The sequence below is a fragment of the Urocampus carinirostris genome, chromosome 5 (genome assembly GCF_059441175.1).
Source record: "Urocampus carinirostris isolate Australia breed hairy pipefish chromosome 5, RoL_Ucar_1.0, whole genome shotgun sequence".
NCBI lineage: Eukaryota > Metazoa > Chordata > Actinopteri > Syngnathiformes > Syngnathidae > Urocampus > Urocampus carinirostris.
This window is the reverse complement of record NC_142353.1, coordinates 39,261,427-39,285,412: the sequence shown is the minus strand read 5'-3', so window position 1 is coordinate 39,285,412 and position 23,986 is coordinate 39,261,427. Positions and strand designations below refer to the sequence as shown.

Genomic DNA, 23,986 nt, shown 5'->3' with positions numbered 1-23,986 from the left:
GTGTTTTGGAGGTCCTCAGTCACTGGTTAAAGCGCTATATGAATGCAGTCCATTCACCTGAACCAATTCACCACGCTATGTAAACTCATCACTGCCCTTAAGTGGCCGGATAGAGCATTTTGTTTGCCTTTATCGAAAAAATTTATTACTTTTGATAGAAACTGCATAGGGTCTTGCTCCTTTTTTTGACGTACTCAAAAATGTATGGCAGCCAGATTGTATTTGATGAAAGTGGAGACGAATAAAAATGTCAATCCAATGTCTATCACTATACCAAAGCAGTACAATGGATGTATATTATATTTTTTTTAATTGAATCTGTTTTCCTGGAGAAGTTAAAGGCATTTGGTGGCAAAAAAACATAAACTGACCAAAATACATTTCATAAATAAAAAACACCTCTGATTTCTCTAGTAACTGGTACTGGTAATGTATTATCTTGCATGTCACTCTGCACCAGTTGACTTGAATAACTAGCCTATGTCTGGCCAACTTTTACTTTCCTTTTCTTAATTTAGGAAAAACGGCTCTCTGACAGCTATTTTGTTCCTGGAGAATGATGTTTCTTGTATTTTCTGAATAAGTTCGCTAATCGAATCAAACCGAATTTGAATAACATAAGGGGCTGTAATGTTTTGTCAAAGAATACGTGCCTGTGAGTTGAGGTGCGATAATTGAAATGAAAATGAAATGATCTGCATTAATATAGCGCTTTTCAAGTCAATGAAGACTTCCCAAAGCACTTTACAATGTGCTTCACATTTACCCATTCACACACACACTCACACACCAATAGCGGCCGTGCAGCCATGCAAGGCGCCAACCTGCTTATTGGGGGCATTAGGAGTTCAGTGTCTTACCCAAGGACACTTCGACATGTAACACAGAGGAGCCGGAATTCAAACTGCGATCTCTTGATTCCAAGACGAGCGCTCTACCTCCTGAGCATATTGAAAAACAACCTTATTTTAATGATAAACGAGTTGTTCAATGACCCTTTTTTAGCAGCGATTTAAAATTATTTAAATCCAAGGGTTGAATATTAGTTTAGTTTGTGAAATATGTCCTAAATTTTATTTTATTGTTTTTCTGTTATTTCCTAGCATGGAAGTTGGTGGATATTTTAACAACAAAGTCACATCATGTTAGCATTTACAACATGCAGCTGAACACTTTGTTGAATGTAGGCACACAAGAGAATATGCCCTCTGTGTACAGTAATGAATGGGGCGTATTGATTACTTTGTGTAAAGGAATTTTGTTTTTTATCCTCTACTTGATTTTCGAACATTGATTACATGTTATTAATCCAAACTGTAATGATTTTCAAGTTTCTTTAAAAATGCAATTTACTTTTATTTAATATTTCATGTGAACCTTTTTACACCTAGAAAATGAACAGGCACCACAAGCGTTTTATGCTGCTTTTGTCCACTCTAGTGCATCAATCACATGTATGACCAAAACTAATTGTTTTTACTGATCAGTGGTAGCTTTATCTTGACTGCGGTGTGGTTTGGAAGATTGGGGTGGGGAAATGGGTCGGAAACGGGTCTGAGTCCTTTGGCTGTTACAGCAAGGGTGGTGCTGAGCTGAAACACTGCAACAATAAACGGGAAGCGCAGGAAAATAAAAATATGTTGTTGTCATCCTTGATGGATGCCAAACGCCCGGGAAGTTGGCCACTAAATCTCATCAGATGGCTTATAACTTGATGTGCATGAAACAAAATGGGTTGTAACGCCCATCCATCTATTCTCTTTTATGCTTTGTCCTCATTTTGGTTGCTGGCTTTTGGTAGAAAGGCGGGTTACATCCTGGACCTGGACCGACTGCCAGCTAGTCACAGGACAAATATCTGTAAAGACAAACATCATTCACATTGTCACGCAAAGGGTTTTTGTCTAGAGAACACAATTTATTTTTAGTGGGCTTATTTCTATTTAGAGTAAATGTTTACAAACAATTTCATCCACTCTCACCTTTCTACTACGGCCAATTTCCTTTAGTTAACTAAGCTGGCAAGCATTTTTTTTGGGAATGTAACAGAAAGCCGGTGTCCTTAGCAATAAAACATTTAAATATAAAGCACAACCAACATGTAACCTTGCGACGAAAGGCACAATTGCCAACCACTCACTGGCAGGCCATGCATTTCACGCTTAGGCCTTCAGTAGGCTGAATCAACCCAACCCTCAATAAGTATTTATGGCTGTAAAACATTTACTGCAGCTACAGCTGTGACACAAATAATAAAGTATCAATAATAATCTCGTAAAATTGCAATAGTATCTGGGAATAAAGCCACATTTTACGCAGCAAAAATAGTTATCTGTGCACAAAATATATCCTCCTTTCTGTCCTCAAGAAAATTTAAATTGCTCTGTACATATTCTCCGTGCGTTTCAGTTCAGGCAAAACGTTTTTGTCTATTGACATCAAAGCTAATGCTGAAAGTAGAGCCTGTCCTGTTGTATTTCTGGCATCAGTTTGTATTCGATTTAGGGCTGAAAATGTCCGTTCGACAGAAGCAATGGATACGGCGATACTATAATTCTCTTCAACTTTTTGTTGTAATACTTCCGTTATCGGAAAAAAAATTTGTAAAACCACTGACATTTCGCTACATTTTCTAGAAGGCATTGACTCGCCAACTCACGGTACAGGCAAGTCAAGTCACCATTACAGCATTATTGTTACTCATTTTATGCCTCAGGGCCTGCAGATGTGATTATGAAGGCCTCTGGGAAGATTTCTGACCCTGGCAACAAGTAACTGCTAAAATATTATTGTTTATATGCGGGTTTGGGTCGGGCTGGATTTTTTTATGCCCCGTCTTACTTCTACACAGTGTTGTGTGAAATGTGACAATGAGAACTGTAAAGTTTTAGTGCATCCATACTAGTGTAGTGCATTAGGCAATTTCTGCCCAAGCAGCTCAGTGGTTAGAGCGTGTGCGGCACACACCTGAGGTCATGAGATCGAACCTTTCTGTGTGGAGTTTGTATCTTCTCCCCGTGCTTGCTTGAGTTTCCTCAGGGCACTCTGATTTCCTCCCACATTCCAAAAACATGCATGTCAGGTTAGTTGGCTGGTCCAAATTGTCCCTAGCTGTGAATGAGCGAGTGAGTTGTCTGTCTCTGTGTGCACTGCGACTGGCTGGCAACCAGTTCAGGGAGTCCCCTGCGCACTGCCTGAAAATAGCTGGGATGGGCTCCAGCACCCCCGCGACCCTACTGAGGCTAAATGGTGCAGATAATGGATGATTATTGTCAATAATACAGTATAATGCAACAATTATTAATGCAACCGTTTCCCGCATGGACCACTCAAATTTACCCAAATTATTTAATCATGTGAATGCCTCTTAAGGAAAAAGCTTCATCTGGTTTCAACATATGACTGCAGGGCCGCACAACATGTTGAACAACAAATACAAATAGCTTAATTTTGACCAATGCAAAATGCATATTAATAAGAAAGGCTACACATTTTTTTTCTTAGTCTCATTCAAAGTTGCTTTACCATCCGATTAGTATTATCTGCTAAACAGTCAATCAATGCTAAAATCACATTGTGCTTGCTTTATTTCACTGCGTTAATTTTTTTTGACTATATAATAATAATTATAATTTAAAAGGTTTAGGTACATATTGAATGTAGGAATATAGTATCAATCACTAGACTAAAAAAATGCTTGGTTTTACAATATAGTATGATATTTTGATTTGTGGCTAAAGCTCATCTGACAGCATGACTTAAAGAATAAGGCAGGTAGAAATGTACATTTAAGGCAGCAGGCGGGAACCTTTTTGAGCCATAAAAACACTCATTTATCTATTTATTTATTTATTTGTTTTTTCGAGAGCCACACCATAAAAATTCAATAAAACAGCCAAACCCGCTCTCCAGACAAAAGCTAATTCTTCAGCACATCTTATTTCACTGTGTGATATTTGATGCCATAATAAAATTTATGAAATAAGAATTATGCTAGAACCTGTGTCCAATAGAAACAAAAACACCAATTTAAACTTGTCCCCCTCCCGCATCAAGGTCGTTGAGGCTCGTTTTGGCCTTCATATTTTCATAAATAATGGTTTTAAAACAAGGTGCAAGCAGAGTTCTTTTGTAAAAATGTAACAAAATACTGCAAACAAGGTTACCAACGTATTTATTTTAAGTGCACACTGCACTGGGAAAGGAGGAGAAGGAGTGTGCGCGCCCTGTGTTTAGCTCTGCCAATTCCTACCGCTCACCCAATCAAATTGCTCCAGGTGCAAGAGATTTTGGGTAAAACGTTGGTTTTGGATTAAAATTTGTTTGGTGGCTTTTCATTATGAAATGTCTCAACAATGAAAATAGTTGTTTAATCAGCTTCCATACAAAGGATTCTTTAGCGATGGACAACCAAAACGGGGTCTGTTGGTGAGACACATTGGCTGTAAACTGTAGTCAAAATGGTGTTCTATATAAACTGGACTAAAACCCAAGTATCTGTATTGTTTCGGCTTCCCATGTTCGACAATCAGCGCTGCACGTAACAATATATGTTATCCACTTGAGACTCAGATGAGGCAGCGCAAACATATTTCATGCTGTCGGGAAGAAAGGCAAATATGTGTCATGGACACTATTGTGTTGACACTTGCATTTAAATACATAGACTCACTGACATATGTACATACATAGGAAAGCATACTCTAAATCAGGGGCATAGGTTTGGTCTTGGTATTGGTGGGGACATATGGTGGGGACCAAACAATGATTGCTCAATAGTGGTGGGGACACCTCCCCACCATCCATGCCAAAACTACGCCCTTGCTCTACATAGTTAGTTCCCTTTTTATTATTTGAGGTGGATTTCTTTCCCTTCTAGTTCTAGACTGAAGGTGTGTCTGTAACCAAGCATTCAGTCATTTCTGCTATCAAAATATATATACAAATTTCACAAGTTGAATTTTATCTCCGAGCCACATGTACTTATGAAAAGAGCCATATATGGACCGCTAGCCATAGGTTCCCGACCCCTGATTTAAGGCATGTTCTCTACGACCTATGTTCTCCAACCACTGCATTCTGATACATATTCACTTTTTATTGAATCTTAAATAAATGACAGACTTCGGAAATACCTCTTTCTTTCAGTCATTCTTTTTGTCTTTCTCTTTCTTTCTGCACTTTTTTCTTTTTTTTGTCTTTCTGGGCTTTTTTTCTGCTTCTTTAAATGGCAACTAGGGAGAAAAAATGTGAGCGCATATTCAATTTCAATATTTTGTTTTTTTCCCCCTTGTGTTTTACATCCTTCTATTGCTTAGAGACTCTAAGTAGGAATTGTTTCATGGTTTATGCAGTTGTTTGGAGTATTTTTGTAGTGCATGGTGAGAGAAGTGTTAAAAGTGACCACACTGCATGTCAGGAATTTGCTGCTAGCTGTTGCCATGACACAGCCCTTCTAAATTACAAGTCCACCAAATGTCCAGACACGAGCTGGCAGCGTGCTGGACGTTCGTCTATTATCAGAGGGAGCCAGCTTGTGACAGTGTGAAGTTTGACTGTCCGCTAAATTTGAATGTTTGCTCGCTTGATTCATTCGGCAGCAGTTTCATTGCATTACTTGCGCTCCCTTCTGGTTGGTTTACTATTCAAGAGCCCCGAGGCTCTGCTTTTAAAAAAGATACCGCGGCACATAATTTATATGCTCCACATGCTTCTGTCTTTCATAAATGAATAAAAATTGTTGTTGCACAGGAACAACTTTAATGTTTATGGAAGGATAAATATATTTAAAAACCTTGGAGTGCTCTGTTGTGCATCAAAACAATGATTACATTTCCGTTGACTTTTCAGTAATTTACATATTTCGTTGACTCGTTCCCGAACTGTTAAACAAAAGTAATCAGTAATCCACCCATGCATCATTTGAGGGACACCGGTGAATGGATAACGACTTAGTTGTACTAAAAACATTGACAGAGGAAATATGGCAGGATGGTTAGATGTTGTTTTAGCCACTTGTCTTCTTCTTTCACTTTGAATTGTAATGCCATGAAAGGCGCATCCCCCACCAGAATGTTTTGCTCCCATAAATTTAGAGAAACTTTTATGTTTGAATACACTGTTGCGTTCATCATCCACCTAATTGAATTTTTCTTGCTAATTCTGCAATGGGGCAGCACAGCGGTGCAGTGGTTAGCACGTGTGTGGCACAGTTCTGAGGTCATGAGATCGAACCTCCTGTGTGGAGTTTGCATGTTCTCCCTGTGCTTGCGTGAATTTCCTCCGGGCGCTCTGGTTTCCTCTCACATTCCAAAAACCATGCATGTCAGGTTAATTGGCCGGTCCAAATTGTCCCTTGGTGTGAATGAGCGAGCGAATTGTCTGTCCCTGTGTGCCCTGCGGCTGGCTGGCAACCAGTTCAGCGTGTCCCCTGCCCACTGCCCAAAGATAGCTGGGATGGGCTCCAGCACCCCCGCGACCCTACTGATGATAAATGGTGCAGATAATGGATGGAATTTTGCAATGGAAATAATTGAAGCAGCAATGCTATATTCAGGATTCATTTCTCACTAATTAAACGTTTGTACACTTCACGGTGTAACCGGCATTTTGTGATGGCTGACTTAACCCCATACGCACAAAAGACAACTGCCTCCGATAATGATAACGCAACAGTAAAATGTATTCAACAGCTTTGTTAATGATAACACAATGGATGATTGTGGGCACTTTGTTTTTTTTATTAATGTCTTTTAAAATATTGACAAGACATCTTACCAAAGATCCATTAGAGTAATTTCATTTTCTTTTTATTGAGGGCTAATTGCAGCCATTTTCTAGAGTTGAGACTACTGCAGGGACATTTTCTACTATTAGTGAATGTTGTTTTGTTATACACTTCACTGCTAAATAGGTTTCCTGTCAGTCTATTGAAGGACTCAATATGTGCAGTTATTTAATCTTTTATGATAATGACAGAAGAGAAAACCTTTAAACTTACTGACCTTTGTTGTCTGATTAAAATCTTGCTCAGCCAGAGGTTGAACCAACCAACCAAGATCTTAAAAAGACTACTTGTATCCAAGGAAACATGGAACAGAATGAATCACAGTGGATGGCCTTCATATGTTTAGTGTTTTATTCTTTATTGTCGCAGTACTCCTTACTTTCTTTGGCCTCTTCTTTGGTTAAAAATACTTTCAATGCAGGACGTACATCATAATAATACCACTCATTGGTTACAAATTAAGAGTGAGTGATGCAACTTGTCCTTTATCTTATCAGAGTTTTCATACTGCAAATCAGCAAGCAGGGTTAAGTCACGCGAGTAAGCGGCACAGCAGAAAGGAAAACAGCTGTTTTAAAATGTAAATATAAGTTGTAGGAGCCTCACATCCTTGTGTGGAATTTAATAGCCAAACTAAGGTCTAAGTCTCTGACTCTGAAAATAGGGTTGAAAACGCCAAGTTTACAGCCTTGAAACTGTACTAATCCATCTTAAAATGTAATTATATGATGGAGTAATAGAAGACATTTGTCCTGTACCATTTGACCGGTTAAATGTCCGACAGTATTCCCACGGCCTGGCCCGAAAATAACATTACAGTGGTACCTGTTCTTACAGATTTCGTTTGATTTATGGTATATTATGCAGTTGGTCAACACGCCTGGACAACTTTTTGGGGCAGTGTGTTTATATAATACAGTGGTACTTCTACTTATGAATTTAATTCGTTCTGGCAGTAGTTTCTTAACCTGAAAACGTCATAAGTTAGATGCGGCAGTGGCTCAGGAGGTAGAGCGCTCGTCTTGGGATCAAGAGATTGCAGTTCGAATCCCGGATCCTCCGTGTTACATGTCGAAGTGTCCTTGGGTAAGACACTGAACCTCTAATGCCCCCAATGTGCAGGTCAGCGCCTTACATGGCTGCACGGCCGCTATTGGGAAATGTGAAGCACACTGTAAAGCGATTTGTGAAGTCTTGACTTGAAAAGCGCTATATAAATGCAGATCATTTCATTTCATAAGTTGAGACGCATTTTAAATGTAAATGCGCTAATCCATTCCAAGCATCGTAAAGTTTTGCTTTCTGAAAGTGTATGGAATATGTTTTTGCGTTTTAATTTTTGGGGGGACTGGGTCTATTTTTTGTTAAGCAGGTGGAAATGGTGACTGTCACATGATATCAGAGCAAATGAGCTCCATGTTGACTTGGTCTCTATTGGACTACTGCTACAACAAGATTTTTATTTGACTTTCTCAAACATAATGCATGCACACATGCCTACAAAAGCAGTATTTTTAAACCACAACATATAGTAAAGACAGTATGGATGGAGTGTGTGGGTGCGTAATAGTGACTAATCTTATTTGCGGTCTTTTTCTGGAGCTTTAGTTGTCACTGAGCCCTTAATCTTTGTGGCAGTATCCCTTACACTGTTTCTCACTGATCGTTGTTCCATATGAAAGTATTTTTGATTTTTCATGAATGAATATGACGAGTAAACAAACCGCAATTTGCAATCCCGCCCCTTTGTTGAAGCCAACAGCAAGGAAGCATAGCGTCGTTCTCGGCTTCTACAGATGCCGTATAGCTCAGCTACTCCTGATCCGCCTTCATCCATTCACTCGCTTGGGGAGGCTTGGCTTGCGTGTTGCCGTGGGATACGCCTGTTGCTCAGCACAATGTCGGAGAACATGCAGCTCTCCCTTGCCTTGTGCCGAATTGGGCTCTACAGGGTAAGAGATATTCGCAAATATGCAGCGTTCATGGCACTAGAAAGATTTTCTCGTGTTGAGCATGAGTAGATATGCTATGTGAGCGTCAGCATGGTGGATCTCTTCTTGTGTTTTGAAGCATGCACTGCTGAACTATGGCTGTTGTCTGGTCATTGAAAGGACCTTTTTTTTCGTTTCAGATATGCTGGTTACAGCTAACTAATTAGCACGAACCAAAGGATATCAATCAGTACCGACAAAGTTTCACATATAGTCTTTTAATGTAGTGCTACTAATAAATTAATGATAGATCTCACCTTGTATTTTGAGCAATTGCAATCTGCCAGCAGCTGGTCATTTGTATTCCCTGTTATTCCCGGAAGTCTGCATGAGAGACCTTAATTGTTTCAGGGGACATGTGCTTTCATTTTTTATATATGATGGTCTACTAGCTTTGGGTTGACCATCACTGTTTTGAACAAATTTGGTTCAGTGTTTTAAAAGGAAACTATTATTAGACTATGATAACATTTTAACGCTAAATGTGCAGATGAGCTGTGAGGCGCCTATTAATACTGTGTCTCACACATGACTCATTCCTTCAGTCGCACTAGAATCAAATGTGTGGGAACACAACAGATTAACGTAGGTTTTAGTGCAAGTCGTTTTTGCTTAACCCTTCCAGTATCTCGTGCAGGAAGATACAATTGACAAGGTTGAAAACCATGAATTTCAGTTCGTTGTACTGTGGACATCATTCACCTTTGAGGCCTGAAAGAATTTAATGAGATTTAATGATTTGAGTTTAACTAAAATTGGGTTGCAAGGATTGATTCTTTTGAGAACCGTGCTTTATACTCGTCATGAGTGGAATGGAAATGTAACAATATCAAGTAGATAAATTCCAACCCTTATTTTATACGAGAACTTGCAAAAATATGAAATTGCCTTTAGTCTTACGCACTTTCTTTTTATTGTAAGAAATAGTCATTGCAAAGCATTTCAATGTTTTTATATCTGGAGATGAGTCAAGTAGCACCTTTCATATCTGTCAATATCCTTTAAGTTTGGGAATTTATCACACAAACTAGTATTTTTTTTATTGTTACTGTGACATTAAGTTCAAATTGGCCTATGTTTAACAATTTGGCAATCATGCCGCCAGGCTAACAGTTTGCCGATAATGCTTAAAACTGGTGACGTGTACAGAGAGCAGTTTAAGTTGGTTTTGTGTTTTTGACTTTGCAATCACAAAGATCAACATTCAGTCTGCAATCAGATTTTGGCCAAGACTAAGGGTGTTTATGGCTGCCTGTTAGACACGTTTAGGCCACTCCATTATGTCATTAATGAGCTGGAAAATGACCCCTTTCTGACCCGAACCCACCCTGAGATCCTTCTGCCTGATAGTCACAAGTCTGGTGCGTGCTGAGCTGAAGGTTTAAGCAGGTTGAGTGTGCGTACTGTAATGGGCCAGTTAAAATAAAAACACACTTTGAATGTTGTAAGGTTTAAAAAAGTTCTGTTGATTTTTCTTTTCACGCTGGGAGAGAAGTTCTGGGTGATTGTTAGTATCTTACTTACTCTTGGAACTGCTATAAAATAGCATGATGATAAAACATCGAAATAAGCACGGATTTCAGAAAAATTATAATACATTATTCTTAATTTCATGCTTTTTTTATAGTAGGACTTTTGCATTGGCCCTGGACAAGCTGACTTTGAGATGAGCAGGACCAAAACCCGCCCTCGTTTGGATTTTAAGAAACACCGTAAAAGGCAGCATGCATTAGATAATTTCTGCTGAAAATTGATTGAATAACATTGGTATCGCACAATACTTCAGGTTGCAACATCGATATTGTGAAAAAGTTATATCGAGACACATAACTTAATCTAATATCCCATAATCAGGCACACTGAGTGATGCCACTGGAAAGTCAGTTTCAAAAATAAACAAACAAAAAAGGCAAGGCTAGGCAAGTTTATTTGTATAGCACAATTCATACACAAGGCAATTCAAAGTGCTTTACAGAAATGGAAGACAGGTTAAAAACACACAATAAAAAACATTGAAAATTTAAAATGTGGTTTTTAAAATGCATTAAAACCACAGATAAAACATAATAATATCAATGAATTAAAATAAGGTAAAAGTGAAGAGTGCAGATAGAAAAAAATACTTGGCAGCTCTTTGTTTAAGACAAAGCAACTGAGCACTTGAGATCTTATGAGGCTTATTTGTTTATTTGATTAACTACAAACACCAATACAGAATTGTTAAAAATGAAATCCGATCGCTGCACACTCAGTAAATTGGCACCCTGAAAGGGTATATTTTCGTTTTACAATAAGTGACTTTCGGAGCAGGTATCGATGGCCTCATTCAGTCACTGAACCTGCTCGTCTTTGGAATTCGTTTTCACTAGTTACATACTCCTTAGTTACATACAGCAAAAGACACTAGTGTTTACAAGACAACTCAACAAATTTTATTTTATCTCCTCTATCTTGCGATACTGAAGTATTTGGGGAGATAGCCTACTTTTACATTTACCCACTCCAACATTAAAGGTTCATTATGTAATATTTGACCACTAGGTGTCAGTCTATCGAATAGTGCGGCCGGAAACACATCCTACAAAGCAGAAGGAAGATGAACAAACTACAGAGAGTACGGTAACCAAACAGTAGCCTTTTCCTTTAATTTAGCAGGCAATCCTTGTAAGCCTAGCCTTGTCGGGATGTTCGCTAGCCCAATGTCATTGCACACGACTTCCAGTACCCCCTCAAGTATTGAAGTAAGTCCATCATATTTGTTGCATATTCAATAAGTACTCATGTATCCCTAAAAAAAGTGAGCGATTTAGGTTTGGACTAGTTAAATTTTTTGGAACATAAACGCTTTTGTTGTTAGCGACCACTCCAGAAAGTGGTGTTTTTGGCTATTAATACATTAAAAAGCCTTTACTCTGATGCAGATTTCTAAAACTGTTTGGCATCATATTTGTCAAGTTGGTTTTCAGTGATCTCCAAATTAAAACACTAAGTTTAAAACGTCAAATTTGTAAGCAAACTTTCATTTTGGTTGGAAGTTCAAAAACCTAATTCTTGATTTATTGTAGTGTTTATAGATGACTATTACATGTTTTGTCTTTACCCTTGTTATAGACTACCTTCTGGCATACTCAAAGACCCGCAGATTAGAGATTGTTTTTCCAAGCTGCTGTGTTAGATAAATAAACACTTATCAAGTTTCCAGTTTACCTTAGATCCAATTGCAAAGCTAGAGTGAATATTTATTGTTTCAATATGTTTATGCATTCAAAATAAATGCAATTTTGGGGTCAACATGCAAGTGTGTCATTCAATTCCCTAACACTAGTTTATTTGACCAATAATATAACATTGCAACATCTGTCAATCTCGACAGACCGTCACAACAAACGATATGGATGAGTGAATCATTGAATGTCCTTTATTGTCATTATACAAGTACAGCTAAATTGAAGGGATTCTCTTTTCAATTTAAAAAGGTAAACATGTAAAAGGATTTAAAAAAACATTAACGACACAATATAATAATTTATATATATGATATGAAAACAATATTAAAAACATGAGTTTACTGAAATACAGTGGGATAATCTTTGACTCAATGCTTTGAGCGAGGACCTAAACTATTTCTTCGTGGTAGTATCTCCAAGTTGCAGACAAATTTGGAGCTCTGCACATTTCTCTCTTTAACATTCAAAACACATCACGTGGATTGGTCGCAGACAAACATGGCGGCGACTTCTACCTATCGGTTCCAAGAAGTAAAGGAAATACAAATTTCTCAACCTAAGATTTTTTTATGAAAATTAACATTGGTATGGTAGTTCATTTTTTGCTTAATATTCAAATCAATGGTTTATTGTTTACTGAATGAAAGTTTTTTTTTAGTACCACTAGGAGGATCTATATATTACATACTGTCCCTTTAGGCACATCTTGTGCCATGATTAAATGGGAACACCTGTATGAGTCAAATGTGTACAATTAATATGGGTGTCTAGAATGTCAAATGTGTATTGCTTACGTCAGGGGTGTCCAAACTTTTCAGAAAGCGGGCCACATTTAGTAAGCTGAAAATGTGTAAGGGTCCACTATTCAGCCTGGCATTTTTTGAACGGTCTTCAATAAATTCACCCTGTGAAACGTTTGTATTGCTTGGCGATCAGTGTCATGACCTCGTACCTCGCCTTTGTAGCATTTTCGTTTGACTCGGATGGTCTCGTGAAAAAGTACTGCTACGTCGTTAAAACAGCTTCCAGTTGCTTTACTTTTCACAGCGTTCGTTTCCAGTTAGCTTTTTCTGGTCAGTATGTTTGGTCTGGCAGTGCCTCTTAATATTATATTCTTTGAAAACAACCACAGTCTCTTGGAAAATTGGGCAGTTGTTTCGGATTTCCTGGAAGCAGCGGCCCTCACAGTCAACTCTTCTTTTTGTATTTAGAGTTGCCATGTCGAAAATGGGGTCGGCTAATATTCTCACTGAAAGCCAAGCTGGCCAAAGGGCTACTAGTATCATCTGGTGAAATATATATATATATTTTTAACTTTTGGTACAAATTCATTTTATACTGCAGGCAAGATTACCAGCTGGCCACATATTTTTAATTTTATGACAGAGGCCGCAGGCCAGTAAAAATTTGATCATGGCACGTAAATGGCTCCCGGGCCGGACTTTGAGTATGCCAGGTTTAGGTTCTTACGGTTATGTCATGGGAAGGTATATTTTTGCAATGTAAACTCTTGCAGCGTGGGAAAAAAAAATCCACTTGTATTTCCACCTGTTTCCGTCTTTTTCCAAAGCAGGATGGGAGCCGCCACTGGATCACCCTGGGCCATAAATGTCTCATACTTGAAACTTCTTGTTGGGATGTTGATTGAAAGGTTTCTTACCCGTTATCTTGTACTAGTTTCCTTAAACCTGAATGTCAAGCTTTACCGGTTTGTTTTGTAAAACCAAGGTTATTTTTCGGAAGGAATTCTGGACTGCTTGTTTGGAAAAATACAAAGGAGCACTTCCTCTTTGAGGTTTGATGGAGAATACTGCAGTGGTCTTTTGAGAACATTGTATTCAAGGAACTGGGGCGTTGTAAAGCATGTCACAATGTGTCACTGCTATACAGGGAAACCATTGTCCAAAATATGGCCGATGCCCCCAACTTTGTCTGTATTCTTTTGAGGCAACAAACAATCAATACGCTTATTTAGCCTTGTTTTTGTGGAGCTAGAGAACCACACTTTGGTAAAATACTCTCCGGTTGTTTTTAAATGAGAGGAGAAATGGGATTTGAATTCACAATGCTCTGGTTAATGTTAGCGTTATGTAACGTATTGTGTGTTGAATAGTTTGCTGATGTTTTGTGTTTCAGTATTGTTTGTTTGCAGGTTTGAGGCACCGTTATGTGGCAGCTGTTCAACCATTATATAGCCCAGCCTATTATTTGAATTTCATGGCAATCTTGTTTTTTAGTCCCCGTTTTGGGGGGTTGATTTGCTTTTGAAGTTCAATCTTAGAAGTTTTAACTTTTAACATTATTAATTTGAATTTGTTTTATTTATAGTAATGTACTCATTTCACATGATCTATTAGGCGTTTTTTTTTTTTTTTTTTTGCAATACAATAATAAGATCTTCCTTGTGACTTCATGTTGTAATGTGTGACAAGGCGAGTTTCTGCGTTAGTGAGTGATTGAAAAATAAACATTTTCACAGAGAGCTCTGGGCCTAAAGCGCCTTGTCATCTGCTTAAGAAGAGATTATTGTGATAAGCAAGTGGGTCCAACAGACCAATAGTAATCCAAGTCTTTGGGGCCCTTTTTTATTTTTGCTCCTTTTAACTACCATTCATGGCCAGCTCTTGTTTGAATTTAGGGTTGATATGCTTAAGATTAGGTTTAATTGAAAACATGATTACTGTATTCACATTTGGTTGAGGAATGCCACTAGACTACTCAACTGATCCGTAAAACAATTGTATATTTAGATTGAATTTCATAATTTTACATTGCCTTATTGATTTTGTTTGCGTTTAAAAGAGCTGTACGGAATTGGGAACTTTTGTTACTGGCTATCGCCATCTCTTTGCATGTGTCATGATTGCAGACTCTGTTAGCTCATTCATGATGCGGTCCCTAATACGTGTGTTTCTTAAAAGCGCCGAAAAAGCTTCTTTTTTCTTCTTTCTTGGGGTTCGGGTTGGCATTTGGACTCTACTTAAAGCAGGCTTTTCTTACTTTCACCATTTTCCTGCTTCACCAACCAATATGAATAACCCCCCCCCCACCCCCTGCTGGAACAAGCATCGCGTCCCTCTCCAGTACTCCATACGCCCCCATTCCTCCTACTTAAGGTTTCCTGCCTTAAACAGCTTTGCTAAAAGTAGGATTAAAAAGGGCACAATGGAAAATGAAGCACAAGTTGGCCATTGTTAACACATACCAACTAGAGAAATTATTTAATTTGTAACTTTTTTAAGGACACGTCAAATGACACACCCCACCTTTTAATGTATAATAGAGTTCATTTATTCCAGATATCTTGAATATACTAGGTTTAAAGGTCCGTGTAAAGAGGTTTTCAGTGGTCCGAATATACTGTGACCTCAAAACTCTGCACAATTATATCCATAGACATGGACTAATTTTCAAGCAATGGGCCTCTGCTTTGAAAATTGTGTGAATGCAATAAGAAAGGTATCACTGAAGTTAGATTTTTAATAAAAACAATGATAACACATGCAGAAGCATCAGTACCTTGGAATATTATATAAGAAAATATATTTTTGGTGGGTCGGATATTGATTCTTTTAATTTTTTTAGGAGTGGCTTTTTGTGCTGGCGTCAAAAATTTGGGCCGTATGAGAGTGGAGGAGTTTAAAGATTAATATTTATTTGTAGCAAGGCCCAAAAAAAACCAGATTAAATTTTGGTGTTGTCTCGTATAATCTCACGTTAACCTGTTCCACACATCGGAATATTAAATTCAACAACAGCATTCAATAAAATGTGTAAACAATATTAGTCATTTAACATGCATGCAGTAAATTCAATGTAACGATCGTGGCATAAGCACTATTCCTGACTATTTTTATTTTCAGAAGAGATGCAGTATTTTTTTGTCTCTCCATATAGCAACATTTCTCATTGTCATATAAGGATCAATGGCGTCCTCTACTGGTACTAAACCTAAAATGCAAGCAGAAAAAACGTCAGCACACCAAAAAGGATGAAATTCCTTCTTGTATCCTCTCAGTGTAGCCATGTAGCCAAATACATCTGGACTTATTACCAGTTAACGCTTTACATCCAACAGAACATAAAATAATTTACATTCATCATCTTATGTAAACTTTTATTGTATATTTTGCCTGGCCAGACAAGTATGGGCGGCTGTAACTTTTTATGAGCATTAATAAACTATATTGTAAATAGATAATTGTTGGCCACTGGCTAGACGTTGGCCTAATACGAGTGCAATGTTTTTATAATATTTGAGGCATATGTGAAACAACATGCACATCAAAGGGGCAAAATACTTCAGTAAAATCACAATATGGGTTTATTATGCAGGCATTGTGCCTTAGTGCGTCTTAAACCATTTTTGTGGACAGCAACCAAACATGTTGAAACATTTTAGGCTCAGACTACAGTATTATCGGTGTTTCCTTCCCAGAACCCAATTTATGTTTTCTCACAATCTTTAGAGACTATTTTAGGATGTATGAGTGTTTAATCCAACACATTTTTGGTACCTTTCTCTATTTATTACATGTCCATCACTTACCCAGGTTTTCAATCGACAAACTTCCAAGAAATCAAATTTAGTCAGGTAAATGTCATTTATTTTTTGTGTTGCACTGCACACTTAGCTTTTGTTTAACATTTGACAGTGGAGCTGAGAAAGAATTTTGTGATTATGTTAAAAACTTCTAGGATACATATGTTTGTGATATTATTGTTTGGTGTCTTCCCGAGAAGGTGGACAAAAAGCTACACTTACTAATACGCTATAATTTATTCATTACATTGTTACAATATCTAAAAACAATGGGTAACAAATTAGTACAGTGGCGTGGCATTTCTGAGTAGTAAAATACACCATTTGGCTGTACTGTACATGGTAACGAGTCGGTACATCCAGTAGGTGGCGCCCTAAGACAGAGAAACCGACAGATCCAGTACTGTTATACTAATTACACGGAATTTTTCTTTTATTTTAATTATTACAACCAATATCTATCTATCGATTTATAACCCTAATGATTTTGTAGGATTTAATGTTTATTTCTGTCTTCAATGCACAATCACCTTATGTATACATGCTGTGGAATCTCATGCTTGTAGAAGGATATTTATTAAAAAAAAAATCAAATTCCTCATTAAACAGGGAAAACCAGGTTTATCCTTGATCCTTGTCGTGTCTGTATATATTTATTTATTTATTGCGTGAGCTTTCTTCTCTTACATGTTCACTCCACGGACAAACTATCTGACACATGTTGTTAATTCACCCTGTTTTCTATTTCTGGAAATGATTAGTTGCATTATTGAAATGTGCGTAATGCGTGTAAAAATAAAAGTCAGTTTGGGCATACGTAGGCTACATTAAGGTCTAATGTTCTTGTTGATTATGTGCCAAAGTTTTACTGCATCTGTTTAATCTGGGCTTTTTGCTTACTTTATTTTTCGTGCAGATTGTAAAACTGCCCGAAAGATTTTGAGCAGGTGAGTGATGTCATTAACAGCAGCATTATGACCACAAATTTGTGGTTTTGAAATATTGATATGTTGCTGACATTAGAAGAAATAACATTTTTGTTATTCATCACACAATATATAGCAGTGGTGTCAAACTCGATTGCACAGAGGGCCAAAACTCTAACAACACCTTTGGTCACGGGCCGAACAGGATACATATTTATTGAATACACTAAAACTTCTTTTAAACATAAATATGAATTCTAAACAGACAGGATTATTATTATAGAATAATCAAATTTAAACATTAAAAAACTTAAAAAAACAACTTTGCTCGACAATAAAAATATCTTCTGTCAAAACTATACAAATTCAAAATATGAAAAAATTGGAAATACAGTAGAACCTCGGTTTTCGAACGCCTCTCAGTTCGAACAAATCGGTTCTCGAGCAAAAATTCAGAGAAATTCTTGCTTCGCTTTTCGTTCAAAAAATCGGAGCTCCACTGTATAAAGAATATTGGTGCTTTTCACTTTGTGAATTTTGCTTTGGTGAAAAACATGCTGGGTCTTCATATTCTTTAAGTCTTCGACTTTCTGTAACTTCTGCTCTGCTTAATCTGATGTTTTGTTTTGTAGTGCCGTTCTACATTAAATTCCTTTATTACGGCCACATTAGCTCCACTAAGAAGACACACGGGTTTACCGGCAATGTTAGTTAACAGATATTCAGCCTCTCCTCTGTTTTGAAAGGCTGTTAACTTTTTGCTTGGCCAATGTGAGGGTTTAGCATCCGCGTAATCCACAGCAACAGGAATGTCACCCTGCTTTTCTCCGTTTAGCCTTCCGTTACATCGTGATAGATAGAAGTTTGTCCCCCTGTCATGCACTTTCTGGACAAATTTCAACATATTACCTATTGTTTTCTTTTATTTATGTTCACTGTTGTGTGTACTGTTACCCAAGGCTAAGGCCCAATCCCATTTCTCTCACTCGGCCCTGAGGACCCTCCAGTGAGGTCCCTCGAAGAGGAGTGCCCTCCGCGAGTGAAGTGCAAAGCGGAGATGGCTTGGACAAGACTTGCAAGGTTCCACCCCTGTCCAGGAGATGGCGGTAATATTAATTGGCTGTAGACCTCAGTGACGTATTGGTCTACGTCACATGTAAACAACTCGAGTCTCAACTTGTAGTGTGTCAGTTGGAGAGTTCGTGCAATGTTAAAAATGCCCGCTACTGCTGTGTTATTACCGATTGCCTGAAAGCTCATCATCTTTTCCGTGTCTCCAATAAACGGAGGAGAAATGTGCTATACTGAAGACAGCTTCGGCGCTATGTAGTGCTGATTCATCTTTACAAGGTACGTACACTCATTAAAAAAATGACCCGTTCGGTCAAATACAGTAAAAGTTAACATACAATGCACGTTCACATAATACCTTATGTTTGTGTAGACATAAATGGCAATCTACTTATTAGTATCTTAATGCCATTTTATGACATATAGTAGGGGTCTTTAGTGTGTGACATGATGAAAAGTAAACAAACACAAGAACAGTCCACCTGACCCTTAAGCTGACATAATATCGTCACCAAACTTCCCTGTACGACCCAAAAACCTTGGTTCATAAGGAATTTAATTCAAAAGAGTTGTCATTGGATATAAAAAAGCTCATTTCAACATGTTTTCATGATGCTTACATCATCTATGCCCACATTTATGTCTAAATTGTCTGTTATCTATTGTGTTCCAGAGTGGCTGTCCCATAAGCGTGGACAGGTTGGACAGGAATGTTCCCATCCTGTGCTTATGGTTCGATGTGAAGTCAAAACTCATTCAGGACTTAAGGTTGAGCAAGAAGGTCATGTGGGCCCTGCAGGAGCTGCTAAAGAGGGAACAGGGCCATGGCTGGAGGGCCTATACTGGCTGGCCCACGGTCTGTCCTACCGTGTGGTGTCACGGGTCTTCAGGGTTCCCAGGTCCACGATACACAGAATTGTCCACAGTTAATATGGAATAAATTGCCCAAAAGCCATGTTTTAGGCTTTGGAAGTCAGACCCACATTTGCATTCCGTGCTTTTCTGCATTACTATTCAATAAACATCTTTATTTTGAGTAACACCTTGGTGGTTTATTTCATAATGATGTGAGATACTGTGTGTGAACTATGTGACTGTTGGACAGAAAACAACTACAAATCACTCCAGTTTAAATAATAGTTTACTTTCAGAAAAACAAAATCACATTGGGCCGAAATACATAATAGTAAATAAATAATATGTCACAAATTGTAACAAAAATATACCAATACTTCCATAAAGCTGGAAAACACAAACTGGAACTTCATTGAGTTCTTAATAAAATAAAATATTTTCCTTTTATAAAACAAAGGGAAACATTGCAGGGATGTCACTGTTCTGGAAATTTGTCCACGAGCTTCCCAAAAAGGACGGGAACCGCTCAGTTTTGGCCACAGTTTCCTCGAGCCTTTTCCTCACTCCGGCAGACTCCGCTTTCAAAAAGTCAAGGAGTGTATCGTGCTTCCTTTTTTTTCTGGGTGATTTGGGGTTTGGCGCCGGATTAGAAGATGCCAACGACGTGCCCGTCGGTGTGGATGGCGTGGTAGCTGTGATGGTGGCCAGCTCTTCCACGGGACGTTCTACATTGGCCTTTAGGTTGGGTGGAAAAAACAAGAATTACTTAATGCTTGTGTATTGCACAAAAACAACTGTGTATAGGATGCTCAACAAGTTGATGTGAGAAATTATAGGATGTGTTCTGGATAATTATTTGATAGTGAATAGATACACAAAATTGACATGTTATTCTTATGGCTGTAAGAGCCTTCTATTGGCCAGCATCACATATGCTTTAGAATTGTCTCCACATTTGGACAACATTTTGAAAAGGTAATTAGTTTACTTAATATGTGTTTACAGAGAAGGCAGTGGACTGTGTGATAGTAATTTGTTTCAACTGTATTTCCACGTGAAATTCGGAGACATTACTCATAATGCATGATGAAAACTAATGCATTCTGATCTCACATGAAATAATCATATTGTAAATAAAACACGACACCCGAAATTGTGTGCAGTAAACAAGCGCGTATGTCCAGAACGTTATTCTGACTATGCTCCTTTAGCGACTGGCCATGTACATGTAAAAGCACGACTCGTTTAAGATACAAACAGGGATGGGCTGAACCGTGATTTTCTGCAGTTATCCTACTTTAGAGTTTGTAGCGTGAAGATTATTTTTTGGCAGCTCCCTTGGTAGATTTGTGCACTTCGTAAAGTAGCGATTTTGCAATGTTCATGTTTTAACGCGAAAATACGATTTTCTATTGCATTTACGTCCAACTAAGATATCTCAATACATTTTGTTGCAAATACATTCGTGGTTGTGGAAAACTACTTACATTTGTGCGGTTCCTTTCCGGGCATGTTTGTTGATATTGAGAATTCGCAAAGCCTTCTGGGTAGTCACTTCGCCGCCAAGTGAGGTAGGGAGCCCCCTCGGTCTTGAAGTGGTTACGACATGGTTTGAGGTCACTTCTGCCTCGGACTTGAGAGTATCGGGACACACTCCATTTTCACGTGAACGCGCAAACCGAGTGACTAGGGCACATAGCGAGTGAAAGTGCGAAGAATGGGACTCGGCCTAAGGCCCAATCCCATTTCTCTCACTCGGCCCTGAGGACCCTCCAGTGAGGTCCCTCGATAGAGGAGTGCCCTCCGCCGGTGGAGTGCAAAGTGGAGATGGTTTGGACAAGACTTGCAAGGTTCCACCCCTGTCCAGGAGATGGCGGTAATATTAATTGGCTGTAGACCTCAGTGACGTATTGGTCTACGTCACATGTAAACAACTCGAGTCTCAACCTGTGGTGTGTCAGTTGGAGAGTTCGTGCAACGTTAAAAATGCCCGCTACAGCTGTGTTATTACCGATTGCCTGAAAGCTCATCATCTTTTCCGTGTCTCCAATCAACGGAGGAGAAATGTGCTATACTGAAGACAGCTTCGGCGCTATGTAGTGCTGATTCATCTTTACAAGGTACGTACACTCATTAAAAAAATGACCCGTTCGGTCAAATACAGTAAAAGTTAGCATACAATGCACGTTCACATAATACCTTATGTTTGTGTAGACATAAATGGCAATCTACTTATTAGTATCTTAATGCCATTTTATGACATATAGTAGGGGTCTTTAGTGTGTGACATGATGAAAAGTAAACAAACAAGAACAGTCCACCTGACCCTTAAGCTGACATAATATCGTCACCAAACTTCCCTGTACGACCCAAAAACCTTAGTTCATAAGGAATTTAATTCAAAAGAGTTGTCATTGGATATAAAAAAGCTCATTTCAACATTTTTTCATGATGCTTACATCATCTATGCCCACATTTATGTCTAAATTGTTTGTTATCTATTGTGTTCCAGAGTGGCTGTCCCATAAGCGTGGACAGGTTGGACAGGAATGTTCCCATCCTGTGCTTATGGTTCGATGTGAAGTCAAAACTCATTCAGGACTTAAGGTTGAGCAAGAAGGTCATGTGGGCCCTGCAGGAGCTGCTAAAGAGGGAACAGGGCCATGGCTGGAGGGCCTATACTGGCTGGCCCACGGTCTGTCCTACCGTGTGGTGTCACGGGTCTTCAGGGTTCCCAGGTCCACAATACACAGAATTGTCCACAGTTAATATGGAATAAATTGCCCAAAAGCCATGTTTTAGGCTTTGGAAGTCAGACCCACATTTGCATTCCGTGCTTTTCTGCATTACTATTCAATAAACATCTTTATTTTGAGTAACACCTTGGTGGTTTATTTCGTAATGATGTGAGATACTGTGTGTGAACTATGTGACTGTTGGACAGAAAACAACTACAAATCACTCCTGTTTAAATAATAGTTTACTTTCAGAAAAACAAAATCACATTGGGCCGAAATACATAATAGTAAATAAATAATATGTCACAAATTGTAACAAAAATATACCAATACTTCCATAAAGCTGGAAAACACAAACTGGAACTTCATTGAGTTCTTAATAAAATAAAATATTTTCCTTTTATAAAACAAAGGGAAACATTGCAGGGATGTCACTGTTCTGGAAATTTGTCCACGAGCTTCCCAAAAAGGACGGGAACCGCTCAGTTTTGGCCACAGTTTCCTCGAGCCTTTTCCTCACTCCGGCAGACTCCGCTTTCAAAAAGTCAAGGAGTGTATCGTGCTTCCTTTTTTTTCTGGGTGATTTGGGGTTTGGCGCCGGATTAGAAGATGCCAACGACGTGCCCGTCGGTGTGGATGGCGTGGTAGCTGTGATGGTGGCCAGCTCTTCCACGGGACGTTCTACATTGGCCTTTAGGTTGGGTGGAAAAAACAAGAATTACTTAATGCTTGTGTATTGCACAAAAACAACTGTGTATAGGATGCTCAACAAGTTGATGTGAGAAATTATAGGATGTGTTCTGGATAATTATTTGATAGTGAATAGATACACAAAATTGACATGTTATTCTTATGGCTGTAAGAGCCTTCTATTGGCCAGCATCACATATGCTTTAGAATTGACTCCACATTTGGACAACATTTTGAGAAGGTAATTAGTTTACTTAATATGTGTTTACAGAGAAGGCAGTGGACTGTGTGATAGTAATTTGTTTCAACTGTATTTCCACGTGAAATTCGGAAACATTACTCATAATGCATGATGAAAACTAATGCATTCTGATCTCACATGAAATAATCATATTGTAAATAAAACACGACACCCGAAATTGTGTGCAGTAAACAAGCGCGTATGTCCAGAACGTTATTCTGACTATGCTCCTTTAGCGACTGGCCATGTAGATAATAATGTAAAAGCACGACTCGTTTAAGATACAAACAGGGATGGGCTGAACTGTGATTTTCTGCACAGTTATCCTACTTTAGAGTTTGTAGCGTGAAGATTATTTTTGGGCAGCTCCCTTGGTAGATTTGTGCACTTCGTAAAGTAGCGATTTTGCAATGTTCATGTTTTAACGCGAAAATACGATTTTCTATTGCATTTACGTCTAACTAAGATATCTCAATACATTTTGTTGCAAATACATGCGTGGTTGTGGAAAACTACTTACATTTGTGCGGTTCCTTTCCGGGCATGTTTGTTGATATTGAGAATTCGCAAAGACTTCTGGGTAGTCACTTCGCCGCCAAGTGAGGTAGGGAGCCCCCTCGGTCTTGAAGTGGTTACGAGATGGTTTGAGGTCACTTCTGCCTCGGACTTGAGAGTATCGGGACACACCCCATTTTCACGTGAACGCGCAAACCGAGTGACTAGGGCACATAGCGAGTGAAAGTGCGAAGAATGGGACTCAGCCTAAGTCTATTGCACCCCAGTCATCCTGGAAGGGGGATTACCACTTGTGAGGGCCCTTCTCAAGGTTTCTTATTTTCCCCGTGCTGAGGTTTTGAGTTTTTCCTTGCCCGCATGTTGGTTTAAGATCAGGGGATGGTGTCATTGTAATCCTGTGC

The 23,986-nt window shown here is 38.6% G+C and overlaps 1 protein-coding gene and 2 long non-coding RNA genes across 4 annotated transcripts in view; 2 read left to right on the top strand and 1 right to left on the bottom strand.

Annotated features, from left to right (window-relative positions):
• The window catches only part of LOC148366363 (ADP-ribosylation factor-like protein 15), a 115,587-nt gene that overhangs the window by 8,164 nt on the left and 83,437 nt on the right, over positions 1-23,986 (top strand). Inside the window, exon 1 of one of the 2 annotated variants that reach the window (XM_088336796.1) lies at positions 8,594-8,739. The exons of the other annotated variant lie outside the window; for it this stretch is intronic. Coding sequence (XP_088192922.1) covers positions 8,686-8,739 — 54 coding nt within the window. The 5' untranslated portion in view covers positions 8,594-8,685. Of the gene's footprint in view, positions 1-8,593; positions 8,740-23,986 lie in introns of those variants that run through there. 2 annotated transcript variants of the gene reach the window in all.
• On the bottom strand, positions 19,739-23,827 carry LOC148366364 (uncharacterized). The gene is made up of 3 exons (XR_015850572.1): positions 23,590-23,827; positions 20,888-22,829; positions 19,739-20,135 (listed from the first exon to the last, which is right to left on the bottom strand). It is a non-coding gene; the product is annotated as an uncharacterized LOC148366364 (long non-coding RNA).
• LOC148366365 (uncharacterized) lies at positions 20,412-22,279 on the top strand. Its single transcript, XR_015850573.1, has 2 exons — positions 20,412-21,520; positions 21,913-22,279. It is a non-coding gene; the product is annotated as an uncharacterized LOC148366365 (long non-coding RNA).